The 23129-nt window shown below is 38.1% G+C and overlaps 3 protein-coding genes across 4 annotated transcripts; 1 reads left to right on the top strand and 2 right to left on the bottom strand.

Annotated features, from left to right (window-relative positions):
- Positions 1-5555: 5555 nt before the first annotated feature.
- On the top strand, positions 5556-12448 carry LOC115963682 (plastid division protein CDP1, chloroplastic). 2 transcript variants are annotated; one of them, XM_031082777.1, is made up of 12 exons: positions 5556-5989; positions 6070-6183; positions 6306-6443; positions 6992-7096; positions 7192-7314; positions 7888-8256; positions 8481-8576; positions 8735-8854; positions 9723-9788; positions 9858-10619; positions 11341-11509; positions 11935-12448. In XM_031082777.1, exons 1-12 carry the CDS (start codon positions 5657-5659, stop codon positions 11958-11960), a joined length of 2421 nt encoding a protein of 806 aa, XP_030938637.1. In that variant the 5' UTR covers positions 5556-5656; the 3' UTR covers positions 11961-12448. The 2 variants fall into 2 exon arrangements, with proteins under 2 accessions (XP_030938637.1, XP_030938636.1); XM_031082776.1 differs by having other exon boundaries at positions 11319-11509.
- A 437-nt stretch (positions 12449-12885) lies between these two features.
- Positions 12886-13833, bottom strand: LOC115964668. Its single transcript, XM_031083932.1, has 2 exons — positions 13390-13833; positions 12886-13260 (listed from the first exon to the last, which is right to left on the bottom strand). Exons 1-2 carry the CDS (start codon positions 13831-13833, stop codon positions 12886-12888), a joined length of 819 nt encoding a protein of 272 aa, XP_030939792.1.
- A 60-nt stretch (positions 13834-13893) lies between these two features.
- LOC115964667 lies at positions 13894-15210 on the bottom strand. The gene is made up of 2 exons (XM_031083931.1): positions 14901-15210; positions 13894-14762 (listed from the first exon to the last, which is right to left on the bottom strand). The coding sequence occupies exons 1-2, from the start codon at positions 15208-15210 to the stop codon at positions 13894-13896; spliced, it is 1179 nt and encodes a 392-aa protein (XP_030939791.1).
- Positions 15211-23129: the final 7919 nt, after the last annotated feature.

Below are 23129 nucleotides of genomic sequence, written 5' to 3'. Positions count from 1 at the left end.
GTCCTTTACCCTAACCAAGATCTTTCGGTTCCTTCATTAGGTACTAAACTCGAGGACATCACTTGTCCCTTTCACTTCTTTCTGCCTTTTGATTTTGATAGGACATCTAACGAATCATTCCTTCTTTTCCTTCTTTCAAGGATACATGTGAGTGACTTATTCCCAAACTATCTTTTAGGTTGCCTACGTCCTTCTTAGGATCTTCTGAGCTGTCTACGTCCTTCTCAAGATCTTTATGCTTTATCTTAAAGGATCCACTTTCTTGAGGAAAGAGGACCTACTCATGGCCTAAGTCTAGGTCCTCTTCTTTTTTACTTTTTTTTTTCCTTTTTTTCCTTCTTTTTAGGCCTTTAGGCCTTCATGGTCCTTCTTAACTTCACAAGTTGGACCTTCTTTTGTTAAGGCCCATGGTCTTTCCTTGCTTTTCATGGAATGTACTTCCTTGTCACATTTTGGTCCTCAACATAGTGTTTCCCACTCCTAGTGATGTTTGCCACATTGTCTTCTAGGACTCTCTTCTTCAATTCGGACATTCCTTTGGGAAGTATTCCCTATACAGCAACCACACTTTTCAAAACCTCATCCTCTTCAACCTATATTCCTTGGACTTCCATCGTGTTAACCTCCATGGTTTCTATCAACTTCCAACAATCCCAATCAACCTCTTCTACTTGCACCCAATTCTGATACAAAGGAGGAGTTTGATGATAATCAAGCAAGGGGTTCTTCCTAATGTTAGGCTTGGTGATAATGTTTGGATTTGGGAGAGTTCCATTGTCTATTAGGTCTTATATCTCATACTTGAGGCGGAAACAATTGTCGGTTTTATGGCCAGATTTCTGATAGACGTGACAGTATTCATTGAGGTTCTAAGTAAGAGGCAAATGATTAGGCATAGGTGTGGGGTCTAAGGGTTTGATGAATCCTTTGGAGGTTAAGTTCTCATATTCTTGGGCAAGGGTCATTCCTAGGTCGGAGAATTCTTGGCGAGCTTTCTTTGTGAAGCTTGGGTAAGCTAAAGGTTGTTAAGGTATGATGACACTTACATTCACAGGATTGGATACTTTAGAAGTGGCTGCTCCTCCTCCATATGTCTTTTTGATTGGAGGCTTGCTCTCACCTTTCTTTAATTGCCCATTATTGATGGCATCCTCAATCCTAGTTCCACAACCACACAACTCCTTAAAAGAACTAATAGGTGATGACAAGTGCCTATTATTATATGTCGGAAGAAAATTCTTGATAATCATGTTGATTTGGTCCTTCTCATTTGGCTAATTAACCATTTTGGATGCTTTTCCTTTCCACCTTATCATGTATTCAGAGAATGTCTCCCTAACTCCTTGCTTAGTGGTCTCCAAGTCCCTCAAAGTTACATCAATCATAGTATTGAAAATGAATTGATCCACAAACAATTCCACTAGCTCATTCCACACTTTGGTCTTGCTCGGATCCAAGCTATAGTACCATCTCAATGCACCTCCTGTGAGTGATAGAGGGAATGCATGTAAAGTTTGCTTCTCATTTAACCCTTTCATTTCGGCAATGCTTATAAATCTCCTAACATGTTGCTTAGGATCCCCAATCCCATCAAACTTTTCCACTTCAGAAATCTTAAACTTGGGAGGCAAAGCGATAGGGGTTTTGGAACTCAATTCACCCATGTTGTAGAGGCAATCATCCATCCCTTGAACCATGCGAAAGGCTAGTTGCATCTTCTCCATCTTTTCTTTCATAGCTATGGTATCTGCAGTAAGCTTCTCAAATTGCTTGTTTCTCTCCAAATCGGCCTTATCCTTTTCATCCCATTCTTCTCTTTCATCCTTGTCATATATCTCCACATGCATAGGCTTCTTTAGCTTGCTTTCCTCAAGTTTAGAGAGACAACTCCTTATTTTCCTAAGGGCATCAACTTGCTCTTCTATAGTCTTGTATATTTTTTATGCAAGTGCCTCATCGATTGGAACGACCATTTCTTCTTGAGATATTTCCTCTTGAAATGTCTATTCATGATGTGTGACCTCAACCTTAATCAAACACCTTCCATTCTTTTCTCGGACCCAAATTGGAGTGGGGACGTGCTTGTTTGATCTTGGTGGTGCAATGGTGCTTGAAAAGAAGTCCCATTTTATTAAGCCCATGTCCCAATTAAAATATTCTTTTATTAATCTAAGATGTTCTTAGAAAGTCTTTGAGCCCATTTTAATGAAGACCCAATTACAAAATCACTCCCTTTCCTCTCATGAACTTTGCCCCTTGTTTCATTGGGCTTTAGTCCATTTACAATAAAGTTCTCATCTACTCTCGCGGGCTTTCATTAGAACATGCATAGAGATCTTCAACCATTTGTCTTAAATATGGGCTTACAATGTATCCATCACCTTTGGGCTCTTTTTTTTTTCATTCATTATCATCATTTTTTTTTGAAGCAGCACTCTAGCTAGAACATATTATGGCCTTCCTCTCAAAGTATATGAATTTCTCATTATTTTGGGCCTTGGCATACAATAAGGAGGCCCAAGATTAGGGAATTTTATATCTGCTTTATAAGATGTTGGATGCTAAGTCCATAGCATATTTGTTACTGTTTGAACCATAATCAAAAGCCAAGCCTGGGACCTCTGCCTGTTCCCTTAAACTAGCCTGGCCCATCTCGACAGTAAACTAAACACTGTTGAGAACATTGAGTCAGTCACCCATCTAGCCGTGGATGAAAGATAGTGCCTTAGGGGAATCTGCCTGCCGAGCATATCGCGGCATTTGGTGCAAGTTCCAAGGATGTCATCTCAAAAGCATGTAGTGGGTCCCATCAGGTCAAGAATATGGAGTTGGAAGAGGCCCACCTGCATGGGAAAGACCACCCTTCATCATGATGAACTCACTAAAAGAAGGTTAAAAAAGGGGGGGGGGGAAGAGGGAATGTGAGGGGGGGTTGGAAAAATTGGAAAAGAGAGAGAGAGAGAGAGAGAGAGAGAGGCACGAAAGTAGTGAGGAAAGATTCATTAGGGATTGAGAAGTTTTTTTCGGGTACTTGAAAAAGGGCTCGGTAACACTACTAACTTTTTGGCTGGGCCAAAGTCGAGAGAGTTTGGGGCCCAAACGACCATTTGATTCCATCAGAAACCTGTAAAACCATCTCTTGGACCTCCCACTGTGGGATAAGCTCAACCTAGAATACAAGTAAATTAGGGGTCCAAGCCCAAAGTCATCATACAAATGGGCCTAGCCACCACAGTTACCTTAGGCCCAAGGTTCTCCTTTTCAAGAGGCCTTTTGATTTGGGCTTATGATAGCAACTAGGCTATGGTCTTATGAACCTTTCATGTTAAGATATACCTTTGGACTCTGGGACAAGTCTCTTATATGTGAGAACTTCCTTTCTTTTATCCCACTATCTTAGGGTATTAAATAACTTTTGGATCATCCTTAAAAAATTTTACATCTTCTATTTGTCTTTTAGAATTAGGTGAACACAAGATATATTAAACAAATAAGAGATATAAAGGATACCCTTTTATTGATAGGATCTAGGATCTTTCTAAGTGTGGGTAGGCTGCCTAGAGCTAAAGGGATAGATCATTAGGTCACTCACAACTAGGTGGGCCATGATTCCAACCTTGGGCCTAAATGGACCATAGTGGATTGGTGGAAAACTATTAATGTACTCAAGCCTATTATAGGCAATGACATAGACTGTGAATTGATGGGATGAACTCTGGAAGATTTTGGCCCGAATGGAGCCTCCACCTTTCTACTCATCATCAACCGGGGTGAAAGGAACATGAAGTGTGTGCAAACAAATATTGAATAAGCTTTTGTTAAGATTAAGAAGTAAGACACATTGGAATCAAACTCTCTATCCTCAATGGAGTTGCCACTGTGGGCATAAGCGCCCGCGTGCACAAATACGGCGTGGTGTCATCCTCACATTGGGTGAGTATGCCTTGGTCAAAAGTGGACTATGGCGAAGAAATATGGAGTCGCCACCTAGATTAGGTCTTGGAACCATAAATATACAAATAGCATTAACTGTCTTCCACCATTTGCGCTAAATAGAAACCCAGTTGCAACCTTAAACCCACCAAAAAAACCAAAGAACTCTTTCGTGGTTGTAACCCAAAAAAGAGAGAAAAATTAGTCATTAGAGATAGACAAACACAGAGCTCAAGAAATCGAAAGAAAAGCAAAAAAGGTAAAAGAACCACTCAATTTCAAGTATAAAAGGAGTAGATATCACTTGCCCAAGGGAGGAGGTAACACAAGGGGAAGAGAGAAAAAGGGAAAACAAAAAGAAAGAAAAAGAATGAGAGAATATAATGAGAAATAAATAAGAGAAAATTAGTGGAGAAAATGTTGAGAATTTGTGCAAAGTAGTGTACTTAAACTCTTCTGTAGAAAACACCTTGAGAGAAAGAGATTACCGCAGAATAGTAGTATTGACATGCACCGCTAGAAAACTTCATCTCTCTCACGAGACACATCTCTCTTGAGTTTCTCAATATTCATATTCATATGGCCAATCTAACTCACATTCTAGACCTAACAATATTGTGTCAATGTTAAGTAATAAGACTGTGTGAGTTGGAGTTGAAATCTTTTTAGCCCGATTTGTTCTGCAGAGTGTTTTTATACATATATGTGTGAATACATATAAGTAAATATACAAATATATATGTGTAAATATATAAATACATTTGAGAATATGTGTGCTAACATGTTGTAAACTACATTTGATTGATGAATACTTTCTTTGGGGTTTAGTATTTTTTATGCAAACTTATAATCATAAAGCGGAGTAATGATTAATCTGCAAAAAGTGGAGAACAACCCATTCTATGGAGAAAGTCTCATTAACAGAATAAATGTTCCTTCTGCAAAAAGAGGAGAACAACCCTTTATAGGGCAATAGAAGAGGAGAATAAGTCCATTTCGTAGTAGCACTCCTTAGATCAGACTTAACGTTGGTGCACAAACTATTAGCCACAGGATGGGAACCCAAAGCTCGTTTTGCGAAAGCGTTAGACCCAATTTCCTTCTTAGAAAAATGCCCAGACTAGATGGTGTCCAATAGTATCAAGACACATATCTAAGGTGCTAAAACGTGAAAAAACGACCTTCAACAAGAGGATATTTGACAAATTGGCAAATTGACAATAATTCAAGATTTTGAAGAGGGTGGTATGAAAAAGAGAGAAGAAGAGAGGGAAGGGAGAAGGGTTGTGTTAGAGAAGAGTAAGAAAAATATTTGACAATTTTTTTTGTTTTGTGGTAAAATGTTTTACAAAAGACTGAATATTTTGTTACTTGTATTCCTTTGGGTTCAAGCAAGGTTTACATTCTGTCGCGTGTTTACTCTATCAGAACGACACAGTTTAAAAGCATTGGAGATTCTGATAATGGGTCCATCGGGGCGAGTCAACCCGACCTGACGGAGCTATGTTATTTTTATTAAGACATACACTTTTCTTTACATTAGTGGTACTTTACCAGTCATTAATTATTAATATATTGAAAATGAAATTAAGTAGAGAAAATTAAAAATAAATAAGAGAGAGAGAAATATAAAATAGTAGTAGTTTTGTCTCTAAGACAAACAGGTAGTTCCCCGTTCCCTCAGGCTCAGGAGCTCAGGCTCAGGCGGCCAGCAAATTTGTTTATGGTGGTGAATTGTGAAATGGGTGTGTCGCAAGATTTATGGAATCGTTGTTGGAATCAAGATGTGGTGGGTTTGGACAGAGCATCATCATCATCAGCATCAGCATCAGCCTCATTAGCATCAGCAATAGTAATGCTAAGAATCAGAAGCTCCAATTCCTCCAAATTCAAGGTGTCTTCTTCTTCTTCTTCTTCTTCTTGTTTTAGGGTATCACATTTGAGGCACTGTGACATTCTCACTCGCCGCCGCTCCAGACTCAACGCCATTGACACCCACATTATTAATAATAATCATGTTCATGTTACCGTTGATATCCCCGTCACCTGTTACCAGGTCAGATTTTGTTTTTCTTTTTATGTAACTTTCTTATGGAATTTATATATAATAATATAAAATTGCGTTGCAAATTGCAGCTTATTGGTGTTAATGATCGAGCTGAGAAAGATGAGATAGTTAAGTCCGTCATGGATTTGAAAAGTGCAGAGATTGAAGAAGGTTACACCATGGATGTTGTTACATCTCGCCAGGTACACACACATACTTGACAAATTTTGTTATAACTAATATTCATATTCATATTCATATGCCTTGCTTGACTTTTTTTATTTATTTATTTATTTTAAAGTATATCTTTATTTTGGGTTTGCAGGATCTTGTAATGGATGTGAGGGATAAGCTTCTTTTTGAACCAGAATATGCTGGTAATATTAGGGAAAACATCCCACCTAAAACTCCCCTTAGAATTCCTTGGCCTTGGTTGCCTGCTGCTCTTTGCCTCCTTCAAGAGGTACACTACACCTTTTTACTTATTACCATTTTGTTTCGGCACTGCAGAAAAATCTTGGTCAATGGAAAAATAGCCCAAAGAAATGAAACTTTTTTTTTCTCTCTGCTGTCACCACCATGCCTAAATGAAATATTAGTGATTTTCAGTGTGAGTCAAATAGTAGGAAAAGTGTTGGTGTGTACATTTTTAGGTTAGCAACCAAACACAAGAATACAAGTTATTTTCTGCCAATTTACACAGAGATAGTAGATAATCACTGTATGTTAGGATTTTGTTTAGGTTCCATGTGCACAAGAATTATATCCTTTTTGTAGGGTCATGGTTCATTTGTTGTGGCCTTGTAGGGTTAGTGGTGAAACGTATATCCTGTCCTGCTTGTGAATCTTTGTTCTTTCTATATTCTACCATATCATTACCCTCTTACTACTTTGGTAAACTCGCAGAATATTTTCTTCCATTTGTAATGTCAAGTACTTGTTAGAATAAAACAAAATAAGGCTTTTGGTTTGGAATATAGATATGATATTATGTGGATTTCTCCTATTTAGGTTGGAGAGGTGAAGCTTGTATTGGATATTGGTCGGGCAGCTCTTCAACGTCCAGATGCTAAGCCATATGTTCATGATTTGCTTCTGTCTATGGCACTGGCTGAGGTAAGACATATCAGCAAGGAGGTCAGGAAGTTGAACACTCTTTTTGTAGCAGCCTTGTTATGCCTCCTTTTCTTATCATAGGTGCTTTCTTGAAGTGTGCTATTGCAAAGATTGGTTTCGAGAAGAACAAGGTGTCCCATGGATTTGAAGCACTTGCTCGTGCTCAGTGTCTTCTAAGGAGTAAAATATCTCTTGGAAAAATGACATTGTTATCTCAGGTAATGCTCATTTCAAGAAAGCATTTGCTTGGTTCAGTCTGCAATATGCATCTTTCAATTTCTTTTGGGGTTGGTCTAGTGGTTTCCAAGGTCTCATGAGATTTATCAGGTCTTGGGTACAAAACTCCTAGCAAGCATATTGAGGCCACCCTAAGGAATTCCTCCCTTTAATTATCAGGTATGTGTGGGATGGGGGGGCCTGGACATGTTAGGGGAATATTCAAGTGTTCGAAGAGTTTTGGACACCCATGTTAGCAAAAAATAAATATTTTTTGAATCAATAGTTGAAAATAAAACAATCCGATTTTCTCAATCTTTTCAGCCATGCATTAGAAAAAAAATTCCAAATAATTAGTGAAAGTGTGATTAATCAGATCATGAAATATAAATATAAATATAATATATATATATATATATAGAGAGAGAGAGAGAGAGAGAGAGGGCCTTGAAACATTGAATAGGGGATGGGTGCTGCTACTTGGCAGCTTTTTAATTTATGCCGTACTTGTTGCTTGCCATAGTTAAACTTGACTTCCTACTGTTTGTGGTAAATTTGTGTGCCTTGGTTTCTAGATAGAAGAATCTTTGGAGGAGCTTGCACCTGCTTGCACATTGGAAATATTAGGCATGCCTCATTCACCTGAAAATGCTGAACGGAGACGAGGAGCAATTGCAGCCTTGCGTGAACTGCTCAGACAGGGCCTCGAGGTTGAAACTTCATGCCAAGTCGAAGACTGGCCATGCTTCTTGAGCCAAGCACTTAATAGGCTAATGGCAACAGAGATAGTTGATCTTCTTCCATGGGATAGTTTAGCCATTACACGAAAGAATAAGAAATCACTTGAATCACAGAATCAAAGGGTTGTAATTGATTTCAATTGTTTCTACATGGTGTTAATAGCTCATGTAGCACTCGGATTTTCAAGCAAGCAGACAGATTTGGTAAGTCCTTTCTGCGTGGCTTGTTTACTAAATATTCCTATCCCTACTCCCCTCCTTGCTATACTATAATTTCTTAGAAAAAAAGTTATTGATAATTTAGTATATTTTGTATGTTTCTTTTATCATCAACATTACTATTCAGGTTTGATTTCTTTAGGAGAGAGATGGAGAGGAAGGGTTGTGCTCCATTTTCTAATCTCACTTTTCATGTAACTTTTGTGAAGATAAACAAGGCAAAAACTATGTGTGAATGTTTGGTAGCATCAGAAGGAATTGATCTGAAACTTGAAGATGCTTTTTGCTTGTTCCTTCTTGGACAGGTACAGTATTCATTTTGGTCCATACTATTTTTAGCACTGACTCAAATAAAATACTGTGGGAATTTTTTCTTGGTTTCATCTGATATAATTTTCATTCCATTTTCCATTTTTGCCCAGTATGTTTATTAAAATACTTTGATTTATACATTGATCTCTAGGGTAATGAGGCCGATGTTGCCGACAAGCTCCAACATCTTGAATTGAATTCAAATTCCACTACACGAAATTCAATCTCAGGGAAGGAAATAAAACATGTTTCTGGTGTGAAACCATCATTGGTTTGTCTCTCTCTCTCTCTCATGCTTCTGTCTTTGGAATTATGATTTTTGTTGCCCTTGAGAACATGCTACTGAAACTGCTTAGGGGGTTGGGGGGGGGGGGGGTCCTTTCATTATGGGGAGCTCAAGTGATGCATGTTGACATATCTATTTGCAATTTATTTGCATTAGTAGCATATGATTCTTCTTGGCAATGTAATGTTCTCCATTAGTTTCCTTTCTTGGTGAAAGACCTCCTGACCTGTTGGAGAGGTAGCTTTAGTGGCAATCAAAGCTTTGACGTGTGGAATGCTATCCCTCTGTCTAATGTGGTATATTTGGATGTTATCCAATGCTAGATCATTTGATGAGATTGAGATATCTTTGCTTCATTTGAAACTCTGCTTTCTTAGATCTTTGATTGATTGGTTGACTCATGTTTGTTGTTCTTCTCTTTTAGAGTTCTTGGATCTAGGTAATTTTAAGTCTTTATTTGTTGCATTGCTCTTGTATACTCCCCATGTACTTGGGTTTTGCCTGCCCTTTTTAATAAAATATTATTACTTATAAAAAAATGCATCTTGGATGATAGGATCTTGTATATTGCCTTCGTAAACTATGATTTTTCTTATTGAATCCATCGGCAATTTAGGGATGTACTCCAGTAGATCAGAGCCTACGTTAACACTTATTCTCATTTTTTGTGTTGGTTTTCTTATTTTGTGCTCAGTAAAGTGAAGTGGTTTGTGCCAGATAGATATGTTGTTTTTCTACATCATGGATTAAGTTACATATGATGCCATCTTACACTTTGTTTTCACTACCGATTTCATGCTTGTCATTGAGGTTGATGCTTTCTCATGTTAGACTGCCTTCTGTTCTTGACTAGGAAATTTGGCTGAAGGATGTTGTCCTTGCTGTCTTTCCAGACACACGAGATTGTTCTCCTTCTTTGGTAAGGTTCATAATGTGGATGTAGTTTTAATTTTTAATATGAAGTCATTACGGATGTATGGCTCTGCAGGTCAATTTTTTCAGTGGTGAAAAGAAATCTCCTGGGAGCAAAAAAAGTAAAGGAGCTGCACATACGGTGCCTGCCATATGCCAGAGACCACTGGCCACTGCTCCTCTGTCAGAGCGGAAATTTTTTGAGGAATCTCTTCCATATGTGAGCTCTTCTCGACTTCCTGGGTCTGGGTCTGCTGTTAAGCAGTTGGCTCCAGATATTCAGAGTCCATTAATATTGGGCAAAAGTAGCGAGGGTAGTAGTGCATCATCTGGTAGGAATATAGGTACACACCATAGTAAAATTTGGGAAAGTTGGTCAGTTGGAAGGATTACTTTTGTTACTGTACTGGGTTGTATTGTGTTTGCTGCCTTGAAGTTATCAGGCATTAGTGATAGTAATATGAGAAGAACTTCTAAATTTGATTGTAGTAAAACAAATGTGACGACAAGTTTGCTTTCTCAGACACTAGATTCTTCTTTGGATTACAACGTAGGGCCAGCTCATATTAAGGAAAGTGGTGTTGCTAGCAGACTCAAGATGCTTCTAGCAATGGCTAATATCCTGGTCAGGAACCACTCAGATGCTGGAAATCCACATGTTTTATCCCCTGCTGCTAGTATATCATCATCTATGACTGCTGTGTTTAGGAGGCTAATGCCTATGGAAGAAGCTGAAGCCCTTGTTAGGCAATGGCAAGCAATTAAAGCTGAGGCTTTGGGGCCTAGCCATCAAGTTCATACCCTCTCTGAAGTCCTTGATGAATCTATGCTTGTTCAGGTAAAATCATGGATTGGTCTTCACATCATGTCATAGATTCATAGAACAAGTATATAATTATATGGTCAGATAATCTGAATTTTTGAGTAATCTGATTATAGTGAGCAACAAATCGAAGCTGGGTATCACAAATAGCTGGAAGGAAGTTATCAACTTATGACATATTTACAGCTATCATATTTGGTGAATCACCTAGTGATGTGATAAATGGGATGCTTGCATTGTGTAGAGAATGTATTGCATACTCCCAATGCAAAGCTGGGTCTTGTTTCAAAGGGAAGAAGGGGAAAAAAAAAAAAAAGTAATCTTGAGAGATTGAAATATCAAAGAAATTAATGGATAATGTAGGGAACTTTTCTAAAGAAGAGTGCTTTGGACTCGTCTCTAGCTAGTAAAACCTATGGGTGACTAACCTGCACTAGAATCAATTGAAAATTTGATTTGGATAATAGAAATATTATATAGGAAAGAATCGTAATTCTAGTCCCTGCAGATTTTAAATTGGTTAAGTGAAAGGCTGAACTTAGTAACGTAGAAAGCCAAGTAATGGTAAAGCTTGCTTAATGCATATGGTGGAGAAAATATTTTGATGCATTTAATATCTAAGTTTTCTTTCCTGGAGGCACACAATTAATGCTTTATCACTGTATGTCTGTTTGTTTTTTTTTTTTTTTTTTTCCTTCCCTTAATGGTTCACAGTGGCAAGCTTTGGCTGATGCAGCAAAAGCCAAGTGTTGTTATTGGAGATTCGTTTTACTACAACTGTCTGTTCTGCAAGCTGAAATTATATCTGATGGGATCGGAGCAGAAATGGCAGAAATTGAGGCTTTGTTGGAAGAAGCTGCAGAGCTTGTTGATGAATCTCAGCAAAAGAACCCAAATTATTACAGGTAATTGGGCTCATAAAATGTGTTGATTTGATTTTTTTTATTGATTCCTAAAATCATATTGTGCATTGGTCATACTGAGTCTAATGAAAAAAAAAGTAAAAAAATTGTAGATCTTAAGTCTGCTTTTTCAATATTGTGTATACATTGGATTTGTATATTAATTCCCACCATGTGGTTCACTAATTTGTGAACACTCGCTACTTCAAAGAAAGATTGCTGGATAATTAGTCAAGATTGCCAAGATAATAGTACAATATCTTTAGTAATATTCCCTAACTATCTTTTATTCCTTGGTCTGATTTGTTATTTATTTGCTGTCCTGCAGCATTCAAACTTTTCTTTGTCTCCTAAAGACCTGAATTTGGAACATTTTATTTATTTTTGATGATATTTTCCTTTTCTTTTGTCTCATTGATTGGTTGCAGCACTTATAAAGTTCGTTATGTTCTAAAGAGGCAAGATGATGGATCTTGGAGGTTCTGTGAAGGCAATACTCAAACACCATCATAATATTCTGCCTAGTTTGGAAATGAGGCAGTCATGACATCTGATGTTCTGCTAACTTTGTTCCACCCATCCTCCACTTTTCTTTTGCAGAGGAGGCCTGAAAAAATGAAAGTAGATCTTAATTGAGGAGGGTGGTGATAACTTGTTACAACTGGTGAAAGGTATATCAGCCAAGCTTGTTGCTTCTGAATGATTTGTTGTTAGAAGATAGTGTATCCAAAGGAAATTGAAAATCAAATGTGGTTAGTACTAACCAAGTAGTGTAAAGAGTGTCATTGACCTCGTTTAGAATCTACATCAATTCTTTTACAGCAATTAATGTGAGTGCTAAATGTGTAATTATGGGCATAACGAAGTCATTTATAGAAAGGGATGCGTACGTGTAAACTTTCTCTTGTGATAATACACTCGATTTCAAGTTTGTGTGTGTAATATGCATTATTTGAGAAACTAGGGTGAATATGTATCTCCAAGCAGACATTTGTACCATATATGCAGGCATGCAGCAATGGCTTCACCCAACTTTTTCTAAAGGGCAGTGTTTTTTTTTTTTTTGGAAGAGAAAATGCATAATATCAATGACACATGAAAAGGATTACAACAGGGCCTCAACCTACATTCAGCCCAAACTAGACTGTATCAGAAAATCTAAGAAAGGCGGAGAAACACTTTTCCAAACACAACTGACATTATTACATTTTGCATATTGGGCAAGCTCATGGGCAGCCCTGTTGGAGTCCCTTTTCACGTGACGAAATGAGTAACTCAAGAAGTACAATTTTGCAAGCTGTATCCCTTGGATCAGGTGGCCAGATTCACCACCACAGAGGTTTTGAGAAATGGCTTGAATGACAGAGGAAGCATCAGATTCAAAGATGGCCAGCTGGACAGCCATTTCCCGAGCCAAAAGAACACCTTGCTCCATAGAGCTCAGTCCATTCAGCTGGATAGTGCATAGGCAAAGCTTTACTAAGAGCAATAACCACACCACCTTTAGCATCACGAATGATCACTCCCACTCCCAACACCCCCTGACCATCCAAGGAAGACACACCATCCACATTAATTTTGAAAAAACCCGGGGGAGGCGCTACCCAGCCACCATTCGATGGTTGCTTCGTGGATAGGTATATTGGGTTAGCTTCCTGGAAGTCCTTAACAACTCCCTTCGCCATTTCCCAGACTTGCAGAGGGGAAAGACCACACTCATTATGAACTATCAGATTTTGGTTATGCCATATGGACTAGGAAATCGCAAAAAAATATTCCAATGAAACCCCACAAGAGTTTGAACAAATTTGGTGCACTAGACCTGTGAAGTCTTTTGCATTCAACAGAAAATTTAAAGGGCAGTCTTGCCAAAGCGACCACACCGATAGAGCAAAGTCACAAGAAACTAAAGCATGAATAAGGCTTTCTGGCTCTTCCCCACAAACAGGATAATCAAAGTCAGACTTAATACCCCTCTCCACCAGCTTTACATTCACCGAGAGCCCATCTACACAAGCTCTCCAAGAGAATATTTTGATTTTTGCAGGGAGTTTTAGCTTCCGCAAATTTTTCCAAAGATAAGCATTTGAGTCTTCAAAAGAGCATTCCCCGACATCAATACCATCCTGGAGATTGGCAGCTATGTGATAAGCACTCTTGACAGTGAAAACACCCCTTTTATTTCCAATCCAAATAAGATTGTCCTCCGGTAAATTCTGACTTAAAGGAATTTTCAGAATAGTGTCCACTTTAAAAGGCAAAAAGAGCGCCCGAACTACACTAGTTTTCCACCATTTAGTCTCTTGATCAATGAGAGAGGAGACCATGGGAAAGCCATCAAAATCCCTGGGAGGGGTGATGACTTTGTAAGTGGAAGGGGTAGGGAGCTATTTATCCTCCCAAATGTGAATTAACTGACCATTTCCCATTCTCCAACGAGTTCCTTTCTTAATGACTTTGAGACTATGAAAGATGCTTCGCCAGGTAAAAGAGGGCCTGCTGCCTAGGCTTGCATTAAGGATGTCATCGTAGGGGAAATACTTGGCCTTTAGCACTCGTGCAGCTAGGGAGGAAGGGTTAGTAATAATCCTCCAAGCTTGTTTTGCAAGCAAGGCAAGGTTAAAAGCTTGCAAGTTCCTGAAGCCCATCCCGCCAAGAGATTTAGGCTTGCACATTTTCTTCCATCCAACCCAAGCAATCTTGGTCTCTTGATGTTTTTGGCCCCACCAAAAGCTTCTCATCTCTCTTTCGAGGTCGTCACAAAGACATTTAGAAAGAAGGAAACAACTCATCGTATAAAAGGGGATGGCTTGAGCCATCGCTTTAATAAGAATTTCCTTACCCCCCAAGGAGAGCAATTTACCCTTCCAACCCGCTAGCTTCTTACAAACCTTCTCCTTTATCTCTGCAAAAATAAGCTTTTTTGAATGACCAATGATTGAAGAGAGGCCAAGGTACTTTGTGTGATGAGAATCAGTCATAGGCCCAAGTATGTTTAGTATTTCATCTTTGAGCTCTTGAGAAGTGTTTGGGCTGAAGAAGATTGAAGACTTCTTAGTATTTATTTTTTGCCCCAATGCAGCTTCATAAGTTCTGAGAATTTCCTTCAACTTGTTGCATTCAGTACCATTGGCTTTACAAAAGAGAAGACTGTTGTCAGCAAAGAACATGTGATTGATTCTTGGAGAACCTCGACATATGGATATACCATTTAGTTGTTGGCTCCGAGTTGCTTCATTTATGAGAGCTGAGAAACCTTCAGCACATAACAGGAATAAATAAGGAGACAAAGGGTCTCATTGCTTGAGTCCCCTAGTAGGCACAATGCTTCCATGAACTGAGCCATTAATGATAAATGAGTAGGTTACCGAAGTTTGACACTTCATCACCAGACCGATCCATGACTTGTTAAAGCCCAATTTCCTTATTACCATTTCAATGAAAGACCATTCAACCTTATCAAATGCTTTGCTCATATCTAGCTTAGCCGCCATAAAGCTATCATTCCCATTCTTTTTGTGTTTTAGATAGTGCATAATTTCATAAGCTACCAAGACATTGTCAGTGATGAGCCTATTAGCCACAAAAGCGCTTTGATTTTCTGAAATGATAAAAGGTAGAATAGCTTTGAGACGGTTAGCCAAAGTTTTTGAAATCAGCTTATATACCACATTGCAAAGGCTAATTGTCCTAAAATCAATCATTCTTTGAGGATTTTTATTCTTTAGTACAAGGGCTATATTAGTTCTATTAATTTTAGAAATAAGCATGCCATGATTAAGAACATGTAGAACTAAATTAGAAACATTAGTGCCTACTATGCTCTAATACTTTTGAAAGAAAAGTGCGGACATACCATCGGGGCCAGGAGATTTTGTTGGGTGCAACTACTTTAGGGCTGCAACAACTTCTTCTTTGGTGAGGCCTTTTGTTAGCTCCATGTTCATTTCATCTGTCACCTTCACCAGGATGAGATCAGTCACCTTCTCAATCTGACTTGGCGAGGAAGTGGTATATATTCCCTCAAAATAGGAAATAGCGGCTCTAGCAATACTGTCTTGGTCACCACACCAATTCTCAGATTTATCCCAGATACCCAAAATAGTATTTTGTTTCCTTCTTTCCAAGGCTTGGGCATGAAAAAATTTCGTATTCTTGTCTCCCTCTTTGAGCCAGTGAGCCTTTGACCGCTGACACCAATAAGTTTCCTCACTGTTAAGTAGCTCATTAATTTCTTTCCTAGTCTGATTTATTTCATCACCCAGCAGACCATCCCTATCAGCTTGAACCAGAGAGCTTAGTCGTTTTCTTTTCTCTTGAATTTTTTTCGGAATTTGACCAAAAGTAGTAGAACTTCAAGCTTTAAGATCAACAACACAAACATTTAAGACAGCAACCATACCTTCCGATGTATTTACATTGCCCACACTACACCAGGCTGACTCAATAATATCTGTGCAAGCTTCATTTTTTTTCCATATGGCCTCAAAATGAAAACGTCTTGCACGGGGCTGTTTTGAAGTTCTGGGGTCTGCAATGTACAAAACACAATGATCTGAAGTGGAATCCACTAGGTGGTTAACTCTTACCTCACCAAACTTATCAATCCAATAAGTAGTTGCAAAAGCCTTGTCCAGCCTCAAATACACTTTATTGTCACTAGACTGCATATTGCACCATGTAAAATCTGTCCCCGAATAGCCCAGGTCCTTGAAACCACAAAGATTAACCACACCCCGAAATCTATCCATTTGACTTTGACATCTTGTAGCACCGCTTGATTTTTCTTCCATTGATAGAATTTCATTGAAATCACCATAACAAAACCAAGGAAGCTGGGATTTCTTTAAATAAGCAAGTATATCCCAAGATTTTTGCCTCATGTGAGTTTGGGGGTGACCATAAAAACCTGTGAGCCTCCATTTAAAATTTGAGCTCTCCTGTATAACAACTGCATCAATGTGGTAGCTGCCAAAAATTTTGATCTCCAAATTTATCTCCCTCGACCATAAAAGAGCTAAGCCACCGTTGCGCCCTTGACACAGAACAAAGAGTCCATTCGCAAAACCGATTCTTTCCTTTATTCTCTCCATTCGCTACTGCCTTACCTTAGTCTCCAAAAGGAAGACTATTTTGGGATCCCAACATCGTACCAAATCGTGCAATGCTCGAACTAATCGAGGGTTCCTAACCCCCAGCAGTTCCATCCTAAGGAATTCATGGCTCCCGGCGGTGCTGCACTGCAGCCATCGCCGATGATTTTGCTTCCTCATTAACACTTTCATTAACATCCATACATTTCCTTTTCCTGGCTATGCTTTCTTCTCCCTCTGTGAAGAGCAGAGCTAATTGGTGTTTGGAACCTACGTTTGGACCTTTGGCTTGTTTTTCTTTACCTTAGGCCGAACCTTGTTTCCTTGCTATTTTCTTTATACGGCATTTCTTTTGTGAGCTTTTAGCAACTACTTGGGCTGCTACTGAGACATTATTTTCTTTATGAGTTTCGGCCCAATTGTTAGGCTTAAGTGGGCTGCATACCTTAGCGTAGCACTCCTCTATTGAGGTGGGGTAGCTTTTACTAAGTATACCACTACATTCCTTAAGCCGAGTCACTGAATCAAACTTTTCCATTGGGATTGGATCAGATCTCACTCCACTTGACCCTTCATTTTGTCCCAAAACCTTACCTTCAGTTAGCTTTATGTCCCATCCAAGTCTAGTATCAGTCGTCTGACTCATATGAGTGTCTGGCACGCCACTTTCCGGCCTCTGAGTGGACTTGCTGTAAAATTTTGAATTTTGAAAACTTCCACCATCCTTGTTTCCTTCCACGTGACGCGTTAGAGAGAAAGAAGACCGGCCCATAGCAGCGGCGCTTTCTCCATTTGCTCTATCTTCAGTCTCAACATTTTGATTGCTACTTGAGAAAGTCTTTTGCCTTACATTTCCTCCTTTGAAATTTCCATTTGCTCTTAACCATTCTCCATATTGCTTTAGAGTGCCTTGCTGGTCTGTAGAAATCTGGCAGTGTTTATCATCATGGCCAAGCATTCCACATAGGAAGAAAAATGTTGGAAGCCTTTCATACCTAAAATGAATACAAAACTTCTCACCATCCTTGCTTACAACATTTCCGCCTCTACGGAGAGGCTTATCTATTGGAAGATCTCTCTGATACGCATGAACTTGGCTTGATCTGATTGACATGCCCATTTGTCTACTTCAATAAGGCATCCCAAGCTTCTTCCAATATCTTGCCCAACCTCCTCTAACATAAGCTCAAATGGCAGTCCCCACAGCCGAACCCAAAAAGGAGAATGAGTGAAGACTATATTCTTAATAGTGAGGCCTTTCCTCCATCTACAAAGGAGAAGCAAATTATTCTCAAAGTTCCATGGCCCACTATTTTCAACCCAATCTCTTTGATAATTGGAGCTAAACTTGAATTGTAAAATGTTGCTTCCTACCTCAACTATTCTCAGTTCTGACCCTATTTTCCATGCTGCTCTTAAAGTGCTTTTTAGAGCTCTTATATTTTGTTGCCTATTTGAAAGAAGCCGTCCAAACAAACTTAATGAACACTCTTCCAAAAGGTCATCCCGGCTTTGTGCTGTTATTTGTATTTCCTCTTCTTCCTCTTTAGTGAGGTAGAGGTTTTGTAGCTCTTCAATCACTGCTTGCTCCATTGGGAAAGAAGTGTGTTGAGGGGGGTGAAAAGCCCCACTGAGGGGAGCTGAGATCTCTTCCAAAAGGGAGAGGAGTGAAAGACTCTTACAAGGTGAGAGAGAGAGGTGCTCCTACGAGGGAGAGAGAAGTTTTTTCATCCTAAAGGGCATGTTTATTACACACTTGTGTAAACACACTAATGTGTGATAAGATTTACCATTTTATAATTAGATTATTATTATTATTAGGAAATAACCGGCTAATTTCATTAATTTTGACCATTGAGTTTGGTATTCAAATTAAAGACAATTTGCATCTGATAATAGAGAGAGATAAGTCAAATAGCATCTGGAAAGCTTTGGATTTCAACTACTATTAATTTATTTCGATCCAAATCAAGTGCTTTGGATTTCAGCTACTAGATGTGTGGAAATTGTACCCAAAAATACTTTGACCAAAGCTCAAGTGGTTAATATCAATACAAGAACAAAAGTTTTAAATAAAATGCATTGTATGGCATTCAACCCATAGCCTGAAACAGTGAAACTGAAGACACAAGAATGGAGAAATATATCAATGAAAGTTTCATACTAGTGTAAGAAAAGTACGCATTTAGATACCATGAGAGACAATGACTCATTCTTTAAATGCTCCCAAAAAAAAAAGGGGGGGGGGGGGAATACAGTCCAGCACATCATGCATGCACAAAGATTGCACTATTTGACAATAATGATCTTAATACAAATAAACCATTTGGAGCTTTTATTGGGCTTCCAATAAGTAAAAATAAAGATAACATGTTAACATCCATGAAAACTAATCCTAACTGAATCCAAACTACAAATCCATGAAAGTGCTCTAAAAACTAATCCAAGCTAATATATATATATATATATATATATATATATATATATAACCGAAGCCTCTGAATCTCCAACAATTTTCCATGTCAGTATTATTAAAAAAAAAGAAAAAAAAACTATTTAAAAAAAAAAAAAAAAAAACTAAAACCCGCAACACTCTTAAAAAACCCCGACTACAACACTTATATGCATAAAAACCCTAATTGAAAAACCCTACCATAGCTAGAAAATTAACGCTTCAATTGCTTTCTTCTCTTTCCATCCAATCTCTGTCTCCAAAACTTTCACCTTTGCTGGCCTTCTTTGTTTACTAGTGGGTTTTCACTCTTTCTATTTTCTATGAGAGATTGAATTGAGGCATGGCTTTTTGCAAAATGTATTGAACCTTACAATTGATTATTTGTCTGAGGGAAACTGAATTGAGGCATGGCTCCAAGCCTCAAAATTGTTTACAAAGAGCATACTAAACCTCCAAAGTAGGCACCCACTAAACATGTTGTGTAAGTTTTCGCTCTTTCTATTTTCCAAGTTTTGCAAAGAGCCTAATGTTCATCTTTAGGCTAGACTTCTTTCTTTGCTATTTAACTTGACTTATGGTCATTGTTTTCTATTTCTCACAAATGCCAAAATTTTCTTTGACATGATTGGAATTTATTAAAACGAATGCCTTGATAATGCCATGTCAAATAATGAATGCTCCATTGCACGTATTAGGTTCTATTTTGAGCATGAAAGACACATATTAATAGTTATGCTATGCACAACTCTTTCTATTGTGGGAATGAGCTATTAGTTTACCTGATTGCTCTAAAGATTGCTCCCAGTATATCACTAGGGATGGAAATTTCTACCTGACCTGCGAGTACCTGGCCTGGCCCGACCCTAATGGGTCCGGTTTACCCAGTTCAATAAGGAATAGGGTCGGGTATGTGTTAAAAAAAAAAAACAAAAACTTGAAGCAGGTCCAGGTCGGGTCTGGATTTTATAAAAAATTCAGCTCGAAACTCGGATCCGGACCCAAACCTGGCCCGGTTATTTTGAAATTACTAAAACCCCTATATATATAGCTATAAACTAACCCTAACTCCCTCATTTTTTCAGCTCATGCCTACTTACGTCACTCCCTCATTTCAGCTCACGCCTCCTCACCCTCATTGCCTCACAGAAGCACACTTAGTCACAGCCATTTCTACACAACACACGGCCTCACTCACTCTCAGTCTCACACATCACACAGTCACACGGGCCATGGCCTCTGTCTTTGCCTCTCACCGCCGGTCCAAGCTCTCTTCACCACTGGCCCAAGCAAGCATTCACCACCAGTCCAAGGTCTCTCCTTAATTAGCTCCACCAAGACTCTTAAAGTCACAAATCAGGTTCAGACACTCACATCTCATCCTCACCCTCACTCTCATTCACTCACCGACCCACCCTCACCCTTGTGGAGGAGCACAAATCTCGTGGTAGTTGCCGTTTTTGTCATAGAGGAGCCTGTGATTGTTAGATTGGAGAGAGATTTAGTGGTTTGAGTTTTTTTTTTTTTGGTTCATTACCTCTTTCAGTAGTTTTTGTTTTGGGGTATTTGTTTGAGGATTTAATATGTAAAAATTTGTCCATAAATGGTAAATGGAATTTTGTTCCTCTCTCAATAGTTTTTGTTTTTGGGTATTTGTTTGAGGATTCAATATGTAAAAATCGAAGTGAATGTTGTTTTGATGTAAAAATCTGTCCATAAATGTAAAAATCGGAGTTTTGTTTCTTCCATAAATGATAAATGGAGTTTGAGGATTTAACTGATAACAATGTTGATTGATTTGTGTTTGTGTTTTTTTTTTTTTTTTTTTTTTTTTTTTTTTTTTTTTTTTTTTTAAAATTTAAAATAAGATTGGTTGGATTGGGCGGCCACAGATTACACCTAGAATTGGCTGGACGGGGCTCGGGGACACTCGACAGGCCGAGTTTAGGGCTAAAAAAATGACCCGTTTATTAAACGGGCCGAGTCCTGGTAACAAGGGAGGACCCGTGGGTTGGGTTTGGGTATCAAAAAACCCAGCCTGCACCTGACCTGTTGCCATTACTATATATCACTCTATTTTCTTGGAGGCAATCACACTGAAAAGCTATTGATTGGAATGCAGGCTATTTAAAAGAGAATTTATGCAGGCTATTCTTTTTTTTTTTGCATGCAGCTATTTAGAGTTATATGCATTGATTTTGTTTTTGATTTGTTCACTTCATTGAAATAGTATCATCTCATGCTTATCTTGTTTGATGATGTGCAATTTCGAAATCTAATAAAGTCTAATAAGTAGGAGCCTTGTGCATGACTTCGACCTTTTAATGAGCAAGAAGCTATAGTTTTATTTATAAGATGTTATTAACTTAATTATAAGATATAAGGCAAGTTAGGTTGCTTAGATTTTGTGTAAAATGTAATTTTTATTTGAAATCAATTTTCACATGCAGGTTTAATAGAAATAGATGAGGTCAATGTTAGGACGTATATGATTCAATGTTAGGAACATATGCCACTATTTTATGTAATTGGTTAATCCTTTGACAAAACACACTTTACTTGTAATTGGGTAGATCTAGAATGTGTTTTATACTTCAAAGAACAAGAGTTCAAGTCTAATATTGAAGCCATGCAAATCTATCCAAGAAACGAGTGAAGAAGTGCTGATTCATTAAAGTTCGACAGTTGCTCGACAGATAGCTATCTATCGAGGTTTAATGAGGCTCGACAGATACTATCTATTGAGGTATCTATCGAGAATTATGAAATTCAGATTTCCAGATCTGATTTTCGGCCCATGCTTATCTATTTGTGTAGGGTTTCTTTTCTCACAACTCTAGACATATATAAGGCTTATTTTAGAGGCCGTCACATAAGAGAATACAAGGAGAACGAATGCAAAAGGTGACTGATGCCTTATTCTCTTTGAAAGAAGCTATTACGTCTTTGCGCCTTAGGGTTTTGTAACCAAGTGCTTCTTCATCTTCATTATTGATGAAGTGAAGAACTTTGCAGCTAACATCTTCTTCAAGTTGGTGTGTTAGTCACGTATTGAGAGCTGTGCATCATTGGTTAGTCACGTACTGGGATCCGTGCAAAAATGGTGGCGTTCATATATTGAAGAGTTCATAGGTTCTAAAGCAGTAGAAGGTTTCTGCTGTAAGTTCATCTACGGGGATTGTAGAGTCTAGGGACAAAGGTTTTGTATTAGATTTGCAATTTCTCTTTACTATAGTGAATTGCTTTTCGGGAAAGTTTCTCCCCAGGTTTTTTACTGTGAAACTATTTTGTTTCATTGGTTTTTCTAGGTTATCATATCTTGTCTTATTTATTTTTCCGTTGCATGATTTTGACATGATATTGATGTTTGTTTGTTTTAACAAGGTTTATTTATAATAAATCTAATTAACAACTTGGGTTTAAAATTTGTTAATTCTATCAACCGGGGTCTAAATTTCCCAACAGTCAAAATTGTCATAGCATTGAGCAACTGTGATAGCTTATTGTGGTTGCTATTGACTTTTGTGTAAATTAAATGTCTAGAACAAAGATAAAAGTGGCAGTAGTGTTTATTGAAATTCTTGACACAATGAGTGTTTTTAAATGCATGATCTGTAAAATACATTATAGCCCACATTGGATTTGTGTAATGAGGTTGATTTTAGTTAATATGAAGTTGTATGTTTTTATTGTTGTAAAATTGAATTTTAATCCTGGCTTTGAGCCAAGTAAACATACAGTAGTTGCAATTCTTTGCGATTAGTTTTCATATTGTCTTTAATGTTGTTGTCGTTGATTTTTTTTCTTATTTTCTTTTATCTTTTTCTTAATGGGGGGAAATCAACTTCTTATCGATTATTTTAGTATTTATTTATTTATTTATCGTGAGGTAGATTAATTATCTTTTTATTTAATTATCTCATGCATTGCACGGGTTAGCGACTAGTTCAAATACATAAAGATAAAGATAGAAATAATCCCCTCAAATGTGGTGTCTGCTTGCCGCACCACACAACTGTAAGCAGTTTTTCTTTTTGAGTCAGGGTATGATTTGTGTAAGTAGCTTAACTGACAATTA

The sequence above is a fragment of the Quercus lobata genome, chromosome 10 (genome assembly GCF_001633185.2).
Source record: "Quercus lobata isolate SW786 chromosome 10, ValleyOak3.0 Primary Assembly, whole genome shotgun sequence".
NCBI lineage: Eukaryota > Viridiplantae > Streptophyta > Magnoliopsida > Fagales > Fagaceae > Quercus > Quercus lobata.
Note: the sequence above shows the minus strand (reverse complement) of the source record. Positions and strands in the feature narration are given on the sequence as shown.

What these genes read in the sequence shown, in the direction of transcription:
- LOC115963682 (XM_031082776.1), top strand. Translation starts at nt 5,657, where the DNA reads ATGGTGGTGAATTGTGAAATGGGTGTGTCGCAAGATTTATGGAATCGT. An exon ending in TCCCCGTCACCTGTTACCAG is followed by an intron (nt 5,990 to 6,069) that starts GTCAGATTTTGT and finishes TGCAAATTGCAG; the next exon opens with CTTATTGGTGTTAATGATCG. An exon ending in GCTTGTTCCTTCTTGGACAG is followed by an intron (nt 8,577 to 8,734) that starts GTACAGTATTCA and finishes ATTGATCTCTAG; the next exon opens with GGTAATGAGGCCGATGTTGC.
- LOC115964668 (XM_031083932.1), bottom strand. Translation starts at nt 13,833, where the DNA reads ATGGTCTCCTCTCTCATTGATCAAGAGACTAAATGGTGGAAAACTAGT. An exon ending in CTTGTGACTTTGCTCTATCG is followed by an intron (nt 13,261 to 13,389) that starts GTGTGGTCGCTT and finishes GCGATTTCCTAG; the next exon opens with TCCATATGGCATAACCAAAA.
- LOC115964667 (XM_031083931.1), bottom strand. Translation starts at nt 15,210, where the DNA reads ATGATTGATTTTAGGACAATTAGCCTTTGCAATGTGGTATATAAGCTG. An exon ending in CTTTAACAAGTCATGGATCG is followed by an intron (nt 14,763 to 14,900) that starts GTCTGGTGATGA and finishes TATGTGCTGAAG; the next exon opens with GTTTCTCAGCTCTCATAAAT.